Source organism: Danaus plexippus, chromosome 20 (assembly GCF_018135715.1).
Source record: "Danaus plexippus chromosome 20, MEX_DaPlex, whole genome shotgun sequence".
Classification (NCBI taxonomy): Eukaryota; Metazoa; Arthropoda; class Insecta; order Lepidoptera; family Nymphalidae; genus Danaus; species Danaus plexippus.
Window position 1 is genome coordinate 5,144,340 of NC_083550.1, and position 13,824 is coordinate 5,158,163.

At 28.8% G+C, this 13,824-nt stretch overlaps 1 protein-coding gene across 1 annotated transcript; it reads left to right on the top strand.

The window, feature by feature from the left end:
• The first annotated feature begins 6,396 nt into the window (after window positions 1-6,396).
• On the top strand, window positions 6,397-12,243 carry LOC116774093 (synaptic vesicle glycoprotein 2B-like). Its single transcript, XM_032666737.2, has 10 exons — window positions 6,397-6,573; window positions 7,853-8,074; window positions 8,169-8,331; window positions 8,887-9,068; window positions 9,305-9,489; window positions 9,823-9,983; window positions 10,111-10,288; window positions 10,740-11,014; window positions 11,242-11,369; window positions 11,579-12,243. The coding sequence occupies exons 1-10, from the start codon at window positions 6,555-6,557 to the stop codon at window positions 11,644-11,646; spliced, it is 1,581 nt and encodes a 526-aa protein (XP_032522628.2). The 5' UTR covers window positions 6,397-6,554; the 3' UTR covers window positions 11,647-12,243.
• Window positions 12,244-13,824: the final 1,581 nt, after the last annotated feature.

Here is a 13,824-nt window from a genome sequence, read left to right on the forward strand (position 1 = left end):
ACCAAGAATCGAAACGGAAGGGAAGAATAAAAGGGTCAAAAAATAGTTGGTAAAAGATGTAAATTTAGTAAGAAAGGTATTGGAAAAAAAATATTCATTTATGAACAAGATTTCACATAATTTACTGACTAAAACCTAACCAGTATAATATTTTCACAGTAAGTTCATTATGTGCAGCAAAATAAATACATCGGGAACATTGAAGCCAATTAAGCAACTACCGGTATAATAAATACATAAACTTTCATAAATCTGTTTAACATTAAATATTTGAAGTAAAGTAGAAATTATCATTTAAATTTTTGGTCGCGTATGACAAATACGTATTTAATTTATAAAAAAAAAATGAAGTCACAATAATTAGTATTTATTTTCTTTACAGTTAATTTAGTCTTAGAACAATAATAATTACCACATTAATGTAATTATAGTCCATTTGTATTTTAAATGTAATTTTAATTTTATTTTTCATCAATGACTTTATCCAAGAAATTGTTTCATATTTTTAGCGGTAACGTCAAAGTCGATCTATCCATCATCTGTAATAAATTTAGTTATAATAAGATATACTCTTCGACAAAAATAAAATTGACATTTCTGGCTATAAAATATTTTGCTGTCTTTTATATCATTATTTTCTGATAATTAGAAATATTTAAGCTAGAGGTGTTTGCATGGAAGACTTAATTTCAGACGAAACAGCAAGATGTATAAAATTTTATTCTCGCGACTTATTTGACGTTATATTTAATTTAAATTATTACTTTCACTAACATGCTTACCTTCATTTATGATTTTCTTCACATTGTTCCGCAGGCTCTCGTAGAAGTGGGACAAATTACGTTTGAAGCAGCCTCATAAAATCAATAACATGTCATATATTTATTTTACGCGAGTAAAATAAAAAAAACAGGACCACCAGCAAATTAATATTTTTTAGCTTAGTCTTACTCTTTATTCTGCAATGTCTTATTATTTATAATAAGTATGAGTCAGAGCGCTTAGAAATCCAACTTAATTGAGAATTTTGAGCATTTCATGGAGAGTATTTTTTATTTCATTATATAAATCGCTATTGTACTTCTCGTATGTAAGTCTTATTTATTTGTTTTGTTTCTGACATATTATGTTGTCTGTTTTATCTGTCATCGGACGAAAAGCAGCCATTAAAGACTACTTCACGTGGATCTTCTGTGAGAGGGTTGTAGTTCCCTGGTCAAGCCAGCCCATGTTCGAACTGTAATTAACTAATCACAGCTAGGCTCACCTGTAACTAAGCTTTTTGTGACCTGTGTAACAAGCTGGATCTTCGGAGTTTTCAATTTTGTTTTTTAAACACTTATATACCTAAAATTTTATTAACAAAATTATCTACCGGTATTTCTACGTGTAAAAAAAAAATTCGATAAAATCTTTGTCTATAATTTACATAAATTTTTTGATTACTTACATGTCAGGTAATTTTATAATACTCATATTACATCTGGGGAGATTTCTCTTAATCCGGCTCAGTTTGATTTAATCCCCTACTAGACCCTATAGATCACGTCCTGTCCGTCAACGCACATCGCTGTACGTGACACCGTGGCTAATTGGCACCTGGAGCTACTTATACCTTTTGTTACTATTGAAAACCACACAACAATGCATATAAAATCAACTGGTTAATTAATAAAGAAATCTCTGTTTTTAAATTGACAATTTTATATTCATACAATAGTTTTGAGTGGTAATAAGAACCGTGATTATTAGAATTATTTAATGAGCTTGTATAGTTTAATTCTTTTAGTGTTTATTAATATTTAATTAAATGTTTATCAAAATTAAAATAATTCACTAGAAATAACATACGTACGTAGTTATGTTTATTGATTACTTTAATAAAAAAAAATTACCATGTATATTCATTGCTAAATTCATTCTTCATAAATCGTTATTCCAATTAATAAGATTATTTTCGAGTTCTTAATAATTATTTTTAGATTTCTAATTGTTCAGTGAAATTATTTATTTAGATGATTAAACACTTTTTAGAAAATTGTAAGTGTTCTCTTTATTAGAAATTACCTATACCATGTATACATAATTATATGCATGTCACTAATGTGCACCTTACGATGACATTATGGTGAACACTGTAATGAGATCTAAGACTTTCGAGAGTTTTATTCATTTAAATGAAACTAATATATTTTCTGATAAACTAAGAGGTTTTTATTATTTTAAAACTACATAATCCCGATGTTTCGGTTATTTTTCAGCAACCGTGATCACGTATATCCGAAAATATATTAGTTTCATTTAAATGGTGAACACTGATTTGTAGACAAAACCACCAGTGTTTCTTAGATAGTTCTTATAGATTCTGGTCAAGACTATTATTATAAGATAATATTGGACTATCAAATATTTCTAAGAGTAAATGTATTTACATATATGAAATATTAAGCAAATATTTTTTTACATTACATTTACAGTTTTTAAAATTACCTGGCATTCTAAATTTTTTTTTTTATTTTTTAAATATGTTAAGGATATATAATATTAATATAATATAATATGAATATATTATACATGTAAAGTTTCTTAATGATATGCTTACTAAAATCCAGCATGTAAACAGATATAAAATGTGAGAAATCTGTGTAAGTATCTATCTGACATACATAAAGTCCAAAAAAACAGGAACATTTTATAAACAAGTAGGTATTTCTGGGCAATTATATTGTATTTATAATTTTGTAATTTTGAGTAGCCACGTTTGTCATTTTACCTTGGCGACAAAAGTAATTCAACAAGTTTGAAAACGATGGAAAACATAGTTAAAAGTTTCGGTTTCAGGTCAAACAGAAAACTCAAAGCTATTACTGCTTTTATTATGTATGGTTTAACTTCATGTGTCCCCAAAAAATAAAGTATTCCTAGTAAACCGTTGTAAAGGAAATTAGAAAGTAAATTGGCTGAATATATGACAAAAAATTATGTAATAATTTATGAAGGAAAAATTATATTACTATATAAAGATTTTAGGTAAGTTTTTATAATGAAGAAATTACTTTAATTGTTATTATTACTAAAGATATTCTGCTATAAAGATGCTTTTAATGAATGATTCAGATAAAAAAATCTAATAATCCTATTTCAATTGGAATCAACAAAAATAATTAACAGCGATTGTAATGATTAAAATGTTTTTTTTTTTATATAGTTATTTATAAAGATTATATTTAAGAGTGTCTATGATTCCAAAATTATTGAATTACTTCTAATTCTTATTCAAAATAAAGGGCGTGGGATTAAGTAATAAGAAATTTTTATTGTTCTGATTATACTTTTTGGGGCCGTCTCTTAAACAGCTGAGTCAAATTTAAATGGGATTTATTAGATGATATCTCCAAGCGTAGAAATTAATGATGTATATAAAAATTGGTATACTTTGATTGTAATAAATTAGTCATTACAGATAATCTGACTTGAGAAGATTAAATTTTTCATGAGACAGGTGACATAAAATGGGTTCTTATAGATCATAGCTGCTTGCATATCACTTTATCTCTTATTTGAGTTATTTTTATTGAACTAATACCTTCTTATAGAAGATATGCGGGAGAAAATAATTTTAACTGTATTTCTTGCAAGGAGTGAGACTGAGTGTCAGTTCTTACTGAGTGTTAGTTCTTTTTTAAACATTCCACAATCCCGAGTGTGACAATACGTCAAAGTTCATATTAGAATATAGTTTTAACTAGAGCAAGGGGGAAAATTCTTTATATTTATGTCAAAATAAACCTGTGACCAAAAACTATGATGTTACTTGTGAAATTTTAATAAATTATGAGAATATTTCTCATTCATTCTATTTTATAGCTTTGTGCTCAACAAGACACGTAAACACAAATTTACATGGATTAAGTTATTTTCATCCGATAATATTTCTTACTTATATCTTCTGTAGGGTTGTCAGGTATCCAAAAATCTTTAATAGAGTGCGTTGACAAATCCACTAAACTATTTCAACTGGGATTTGATGAATAGTCCAAACATCAAAACAGTTGAATGCAGGCATTTTTGCTGAATCAAAGGGAGGTATGATAATTATTTACTAAGTTATTTTTTTTAAAAGTATACAATTAAACACTAATTTTGTTCGTCAGATTGAGAAATATGAGGTTAAACAAAACGATAAAATAAGATTAAATTTAACCTTTTTTTTTATTTCAACTGGGGGGTGCTTGACTGTCTTTCCACCGGTCGGTAGGTGGAAATCAAGTCATAGGTTATGAACGCCCTAGTCCCTACTAATTATCAGAGTGTCGTACTCACCCTTTTCTTGAAATCACCCAAATTAAAATTGGAAGGAAACATAGTCGTAGGCAAATTATGCCAATTTTTTGTTGCTCACAGCATTAGAAAGGAGGAAGAATGCTGCTTGGTGTTAATGCGATATGCGATATGCGATAGACCCCCATCTTGCGTCTGGTTGTCCGTTGTTAAAAGGGGCATACGGGAATTAAAGCGTGAATTACCCCTGCCTACTTTTCAAAGTGTATCCCGTAGAATATCGAAGGGGCGACGATTATGGTTTTAACCCAGTTTTGGTCACCAGTAAGCATGTTTTTTACCTCCTTCCCCGGAATCCAACCCAGTGACGTAACATTTTTTAGTACGTGCCCAAAATAATATAGTAGTATTGAACATACGACCGGCTCTTTTCTTTGGATAAACAAAGCTACTATCCCGGCTGGAAGTGCTGCTGCACTTTTGCGATGGCACCTAATTTGTCTTGAAAATCATTATTGCTGGAAAGTTGAACTCTTAATCTTTAATGACGTTTTACAGGTCTTAGTAGCTTGTTAAAGGTTCTCTTTTTGGAAATATCATCCATGACATTGCGGTTTCGAGTACCTACCCATAAAAGATATGCTGAATGCTTATGCTTTTCAGCCCGAAAAGCATAAGCATTCAGCCTGATCATATTTAACTAAAGACTATGGATAGTTGAGCCCCCAAAAATAGAGATTTAACCTGCTACCAAGGATGAAATGTCACATCACATCCCAATCTGCCAACGTGTACAATCACCTTTCACCGTAAAGTTAAAAAATGTAAAAAAAAAATATGATACAGCTTTTACTACACAGTCTTTAATGGTCCCCAATGAGGCTGAGACCTCGATGATGTATCTATCTGAATCCTTTGGTAGTAAAAATCCAGAATATTGAATTTGTGGTCATTCATATCTGGCACCTTGTTGCTTCTTTTATTTAGAAGAAAGACTTAGGGATAAGGCGAAATTTCTAGCTTCTCGCCCGGCGTGGTCAGCCAACTGTACTAGCTAGGTTTGATGGTAAGCATTAAAATCTCCTAAAAAGATCAACTACCCTGAAGAGTACTGAAGTAGAGCCACATAAGGTGTGCAAATAACATGTCATTTCCTGGTCACTGCTGTTTTTGGTAGACATCGGCATAAACAATTTTTTCCACACCAGTGTCCACTACCATTTAGTAGATCATTTGGGGTCTTTTAGTAGGTCAATGCGAATATATGTGCATACATACCCCTGCCGGGCTAAAGAAAGTTATTCTCGAAAGTATAACCTGGGTATGTAAGGCGAGCCAGTTATGTAAAATATAGAATCTACATCTCCGTTAAAGAAAACAAGTATGGCTTACTAGTCTTTTGGTAGTGGTGGATTGGCGATAGATAACAGAGCAAACATCTAATGTTAGTGAGTTGTACTTTTAAAGAGAGGAAGTGTAGCTCCTGCATGAACTTACTTTTCTCTTTATGACTCCTGGTATTTTGTTAAGATAAAAAGTATAAATGGCGGACGATAGTTGAACGAGTCCTTGACACTATTAAACAACAACAGATACAGACACGTTCTGCTAGTGGGGGTTTCAACAGGAAACTACGAGGATGCCTGAACCTTCCCAGAGATCATTATTGCATCTTATCATCCGGTCGCCAACCGGTATGATGAAACCATCCTGGGATTATATAAAATTTGTAGGGCAGCTTTTCATGGGTAGCTATTGGCTCCCTATAGATTGCATGAGGCAAGCGCCATTGGCCAGCAATCGAGTGACCAGCGCCCGTCTTCGGATTTCGCTACATTCCATGATAGAGCGCTCATTCCATTGGTGATCATGGTGATTCGCAATCGGATCGAATCATAAACCAACTGTTCAGACCCTTCTTCCATATGGCTTCATCAGAAATAATATGCAGAGAAAATCTTTCATTACTACGAACTGTTGTGTAATTCATGTATACATTTAAATTATATTTATTAAGTAGATTACGTCGACGGTCTCCTCTTATCATAGATAAACAAGTGAAGACTTTGTATTTGCAAAATTAGGATTTTATGTCATCATACTTGAATAGCGAAATGATTGATAGATACCAGTAGTAGTGTTCTCTTAATAGTGACATGAAGGCTTATTTTAAAACTGATAATATTTCTAATATTGAAACCATACTGCTAATAAGAAAATTTTTGTTGTTTACTGAAGTAAAATTTATTTTGTGATATTATATTTTATGAAACATGGAATTGTCAGTAAATGGTAAGTAAAATTTATTAAAATTAAATTTCTAAGACGTGCGTGATAAATAAATGAATGCAAATATTGAAATCTTATATATTTCTCATTTATTTTAACTTTTCATAATATATTTTAGTTCTTTCCAATAATAAATAAATATTCAAAAAGTGAATCGCTTGCATACTTACAGTGGACTACCTATAGTATACCTATAGTCGTACATTTATAATAGAACCGAAAAAACGACGATGTATAAAGAGTGGAAAAAAATTGATGATTGAATTAACGACGTAGTAATTTAAAAGAAATTATAAATATTACTTCAATTTAACGAAAATTATTAATGACAAGACATGCGATTTTACTAGGGTACCTTTACATGGAAGTAATAATAAATAGTTATTTGAGGATAAGAATAGTTTAATAAAAGATAAAAATACATGCATGAAAAAGTTTCTAATTATAATTTAAAAAAAAAAAAACTTCTTTGTGTTGACGAACAAAATATGATATTAAATCTACATTTTATTTTATATTTTCAAGCGTTTGGACTAAATAAATCAAACAAAACTTTGATAGCGGAATGTTTTGACGATTTTTGTAGACACAATTCTTATAAACAAAGTACATGTTAAGATAATTAGTAATGAAATTGTTTGCAAAAAATATAAGTTATGATAAAAATATAGCAAGTGATCAATGCTAACCTGTTTAATTTACATCAATGATCAGATCTTGGAACTTATTGTAATTACAGTAATTTTTAAATACGGAAAGTTGTAAATCATTTCAGTTATTATTTTACGTTTTGCATACCATTATATATTCCTGTTGAATAAATAACTAACCAACTAACGTAACTTTAGATAAACTACTAAGTACTACCCTAAATGTTTTATAACAATATTTTAATACGAAACACTTTTAAAATTATTATTGTTATTTTAGGGTAAGTAAATTTTTTATTATCTCAGTCGCCTTAATAAGAACCAAGGTCGCGAGTGATGTTGATGATAAAAATAAACGGTGATGGTTTGTGAAATTCCTATTAAAAATGTATAGTTAATTATATCTATTTTTAGGTTTTTTTTATTTTTTTTTCCAAGTAACTGAGATCAGGTATAATCCACATAATACTTGAAAGTTTCGTGATATAATATTTCGTTTTGTAGTCATCAACCCATAATTAATAATACGCCAGATATGAAACAGTAATCTTATTGGAATACCATGTTTTATATTTTAAAAATAATCATTTAATAATATGAATTTCATTTCATATTATATGAATCCTTTGCAGATAAGACTAAAAACACAGATGATTCAATGAAAATATTAGAGGATGCACTAGTACTTTGCAGATTTGGCAAATTTCATATCAGGTTACTAGCCGCTTCATTATGTGCTGCATTTGCCGTTATGATGGTAACAACGACATCTTCTTATATTCTGCCGGTAGCAGAATGCGATTTGAATATGAATATAATGTATAAAGGGCTCCTAAATGCAATGCCATTTTTTGGTAAGTTTGTAAATCCTACTTTAAACCCACTGATTTAGATCAAATTTTAGTGAAAAGTATGTGTAAATAAAAAAGATTAACATTTTTTTTTTAGGACAGATTGGTGCAAGTTTATTTACAGGATTCTTGATTGATGCTTTTGGCAGGAAAATATTTCTTGTGGGTGGAAACGCAGCCATTTTTGTCTGCACTCTAATCGAAGGGTCAAGCCAAAATTATTGGATGTTAATATTTATGAAATTGCTAGAAGGAATTTCGTAAGAATTTTTTAATATTTTTAAGATAACTTAATAAATTTCATATTATTCTTAAAATTTTAATCAAATATCAAGTGCAATTTACCAATTCATGAGAATTATTATTTGTTTAGAAAAACTCTACATTACAATAGTAAAATAAGTACAGACAAATGCAGTTACATAAAAAATCTTTAATATTTTCTTACATATTTGGTTTGTTGTTATAAAATCTTATTTGTTTCTTTTTTCAAATTATTTGAGAAATTTTACATTATCGTCATACATAACAAGTTTGTCCTCATTATTGTCTCCTAATTTCAAAATTTTAAAATTTAATCTTCTTGGTAAAATTTGTTGTTGTAAAATTTGTTGAAGTGAGTTTATCCACTTTGTATCCAAACATGGGTTAGGTGAAAACCAACAAATAAATATTTATCATCTATGCAACCGGATAATTGACTGATAAAAAATTAAGACGGTAATAGATTTATCTTTGGATCCATCACCAATGATTTTCTTTTGATCTTTACTCGTCATAAGCATTCAACCAATAATAAATTCAAAATCTTTTAGAATGAGTCTAAGCTTTAGTGCAATATCGACAAATTTAACGGAGTTCTGCCATAAGGACATAAGGGACAGAACATTAATGTTACACTCAGGGTTTATGTCTCTATCCTTAATCGTCGCTGCTTTGGTATCATGGGCGATATTGCCCTTGAAAATTGATATTGTATTTGTGAAGGGATATTTTGGTGAGTTGCGGAATTATGTAGTAATTCCTTTCATTCATTAGTTATTTATTTAGTTTTAAGTAACAATCAATTTTTATGTTATTTGGATGTCACCTATTACAACCTTATTCTCAAAATGTGATAATTTCAATTGATAGATTTTTATTTTTGTAAATAATTTATGAAATACATTAATATTGTTCTCTTTTGTTTACGTTTAAAAAAAGAACTTATTGTATATTTTGAATAATTTACAGAATTACATGCATGGAATATTTACTTATACGTCTGTTCAATATGGAGTTTCATGGGAACAATTCTATTCTATAACCTGCCTGAGAGTCCCAAGTACTTGCTGTCACATGGTCAAGAAAAAGAAGCTTTGGAAGTAGTACGAATAATATACTCTGAAAACACAGGAAACGCAAAGGACACGTTCCCCGTACGATCTATCTGCCTTTTATTTTCTCTCTTAATGGTCAATTCTTTTTGCTAAAGAAATATATGTCTTGGTTTTATTTTTTATAGTAGAGAAGTAAATTTTTATGTGTCTATTTCAAAACAAACAGTAATTTTGTTTTCATTAATAGAAATAAAAAGAGATCTCACAGTTCATAACATAACCTACGTAATGTTATTATCTTATAATTATAATTTGTCATTTTTGAATATAACATACATTTTATATAAATATCAATCAAAAATAATGATATTCCTCCACCAAAAAATATTATAATAAATATATTTTAACAATATTGTTATTGAAATTTTAAAGGTAACGTCATTCAATGTTTCGTGCAATTCAAATCCTTCGAATGAGATGAGCCTGAGGAGACAATTAGTGAATGCTTTATATGAAGTCAAAGAACTATTTCGAAAGCCCTTAGTGTTTCACCTGTTACTATTTTCCATGATATCTTTTATCGCATTCTTGGGGTAAGCTTAATTTCTTTACATATCTATAAATGATATTGCTCTGAGATTATGTAAATTATTTGCGTATTTTGCAAAGTCCAACAGATAGGTATATTCGATTTTCTATGATATAACTTTGTCAATTCAGCTTCACATCCTTGCGGCTCTGGTATCCACAATTATCGACAATTGTTGAAAATTTTGAGAAACAAAATGGGGAAACAGCACGTTTTTGCGTCATGCTGACAGATTACATGCAAAACCTTAAAGTGAAGCACAGAAATACCACTTTACTTGAATTGACTGAACCTGATGTCTGCGTTCCTGTAAGTATGAATAAATTTAATAATATATATAATATTTTTAAACTAAATATATAATATTATTGAACTCTTACCTGCGAGTATGACACGATGTTATTTGGTTAGCTACCTATTTTTAGCTACCTCCCAGGTTAACTCTATTGATTAGACCTAAAATCAAAATTAATATTAGTAAAAATTATAATTTTGACATCTACCAAATCTTTAGTGAACAGCAGTGAATATTTAATTATATAAAAGTGATTTACATCTCTCAGAAAATGACAATAATTTCTCATATGAAAAAAATAAAATATACCGAATGCCTTGACATTAATTTTTCATATGAAAAAAATAAAATATAAAACTAATAAATACACCGAATGCCTCCAAAAACGGTCGTTGAAAAATATATTCATTATTACAACTGATGGAGAAATATAAAAAAAGTAAAATAAACATAATTTATTCGCAGAAATTGAGCGGATCCGAAACCTACATTAATGGAATGATCTTGGGATTTGTTTCCCTAATATTTGTCGCTATAACCTGTTATTTGGTAAAATACGTGTCGCAGAAGGTCCTAATGTTTATCTTTCTAATAACGTGCTCAATGACGTCAGCTGCAATGTATTGGACTAGCACTTCTATTCAAATAGCCCTATTAGTTTCCTGTACGTGTGCTTTTATACAAACAGCATTCAGTTTACAACAAAATCTTTTTGTTCGTGTATTTCCAACAACTCTAAGGTAAATTTATTCTACTTTATACTATATTGTTTTATTTATTAATATGTTCAAATTAATATATTTGTCAATAAATAAGAGCATACTTAATGGATTTTTAAAAAAATTATTGTAAAATATCTTCAAATTATCAGCTTAAGTCATTTTTGGATTAAGCTTCACCATTTAGAAGCGAAAGCTCAGCAAGTATGAACAAAAATCCGAAACTAAAGATTTTTTTTTACTTCCAGAGCTCTTGCCTTTTCAATTATCATGGTCTTGGGCCGATTAGGATCGGTCGTGGGGAATATAATCTTTCCAATTTTATTAGAAACTGGATGTATGGCTCCATTCATTTTAACATCTACTATAACATTATGTGAGTGCTCTATTTATATAAGTAAGATATTAATTAGTACCGAGAATTTTTGTAACAACAAAGAAGACTGTTGTATTTTATTATATCATTTAATATATTGTGTCATAATTAAAATGTTATTTCATCATTCAGTTTGTTAAATTAATGTATTATCTCTAATAATAATTTATGGTTAAAAATTAATAGAAGTAACTCTACTTATATTTCAGGTATATCAGGAGTAGTGTACTTCTTACCCGGTGTGAATAAAGAAAATAAAGAAGTCGGAGACAAATGATCACTTAAAAAATTATTAGAATTCTACAAAAATTAATGGAGTAAAATAATACATAGTTTTATGTTTAGGATCAGTCCTACTGTTTACTACGTCTTCTGGCTTTTAACGAAGACCTGGCTACAAGGCCATTTTAGGCACCTGATTATATCAAAGATTTGAGTTACAAGGTGCATATAAATTTTATAGTAAACAAAAATCACTTCTATAAATAATTCATGTATAAATTGAATAAGAAACTTGTTATTCTTATTCGGACGTAAAAGTAAAGAACAAAGAGATTTATCGGCGAGTTTGTACTTGCTACAATATATTATCTCCTTACCATAGCAAGGATTCAAGTTTGTGATTTACAAGAAAACTACTTTAAGTTTTATCTCAATGTAGCGGTTAGAAGAGTTATTTTCAAAAGATTTTTTTTTAATAAATGCGTTTTTACAACCGCCAGCTTTGATATAAATCATTATTCTTCCTATACAATTGTATCATTTATTCAAAGAAATTACGTTTTTGTTATAGCTCCTTCTTATAAACTTTTAATATGTTTTGTACCATATAATGTGTTTCTGTCTTTCTAAGAAATTCATGACTTAGTATATTTTTCTTAATATATTTTTATTGAAATTATTTAGTTATTTTTGTCCAATATAGACAGAGAAAAAATACGATTTGAAATATAAAAAATCAACCGAATAGAACCGCAAGGTTTTATAAGTCATAAAGAATAAGAAAGAGACGATTTGCTGGACCGTGTGAAGGTTGTTGCAGTTCGAGGAAAAATTGGTATTTTCCTAAAGTGTTGGATGTTTATAAACACTCTAGAAATAATATAAATAAATATACTAAGTCTGTTTTTTTATTTCTTTTTATCTTTCGGTGTGATTATATTTTTATTACGTGTGATCATCGCTAACGCTAAGTTATAGTACAAAAAATTATTTAATTAAAATGTATATATATATAAACATATGTATATAATTGTTAGTGTAGTTGACAAATTTCAGAATTTATACTTTATTTTTATCTATATCATTCCCAAAGACAAATTATTTTTTATCTCCTTCTGAACTCCTTATTAGTTTATTTTCAAATAGAATATCAATAAACGAAATCTTTATATTTTGAACTTAAGTTCCGAAATTGTATTTATAATTATTAAAAGCATGATTGGAAAATAATAAATATTTTTTTATTTAGATTTCATAAAAATATTTACACAAATACATGTTAACCTCTAATCCCCGTGCTGCTGCATTCTGCAATTATGCGACATTTTGGGTTTAAATATTCTATTTTTTATTCTATTTTTACGCAGTACTTTTTTTTGTTCGGTAAAACGACTGTCAAAACGCGTCTACCAACAATGACTTGACATTTTTATACGACCGGTTATCTTTTTTGTTACCTCATAACACAAATAAGACAATCAGATAAATTAAATTAAAGTATACGCTTTTTATTTAAAGAATTTTATCTCAGTTGAATTTAATTTGATTCTTAAACATACATTTTAAATATTTATTTATTGCTTGATACATTACTCATTTTAAACTTTTTTTTTCATTTGAATTTAATATACGAATAAAAATTTCTGTATATTCCTTACATCAGGTTTTGTCGGAACTAAATTGTTTTGGTAACTGCATTAAACAGGTCTTTATATTCAGAAAAAGCTTGGTCTATAACAACGCAATCAGTTCAGAACATATTATTATTTATTAAAAATTTTATTTCCTACACTTTTTTACTTTATTTTGAAAACGGATGTGGCCCAGGGTTATTTATAATTCAAATATCGACGACAATGGCGTCGGTATTTTTGGCGAACGCAAGACCGGTCTACAAATTCCTGGGCCATCATTTCGTTCTCGCAATTTAAATTCAAATAGAAATGCATATACCGTTTTCAATTTCAAATTAAAAGCACTTTTTTTTTCTAAGCTTTTTGAAACAATTATGAATCATCATCGGTTCTTTAATAAAAAAAATAAGGATTGTGATAAATTTACATTCTAAAGCGTTAAATAAGTCTGCCTGACAAATAAATAAACACTTAAATTGACTTAACACGTTCAACGTAGCAAAAATAGGATACTTAAGGATGTAATTATTGTACATAAAGATACTATTGATCAAAAAATTTTAATAATTTATTGTTTTAATAAAAACCTTTAAAAATTT

Excerpts from the sequence above, each read along its gene's own strand:
- LOC116774093 (XM_032666737.2), top strand. Across the intron at positions 9,490-9,822 it reads ACGCAAAGGACACGTTCCCC|GTAACGTCATTCAATGTTTC; the intron begins GTACGATCTATC and ends GAAATTTTAAAG. Across the intron at positions 10,289-10,739 it reads AACCTGATGTCTGCGTTCCT|AAATTGAGCGGATCCGAAAC; the intron begins GTAAGTATGAAT and ends ATTTATTCGCAG.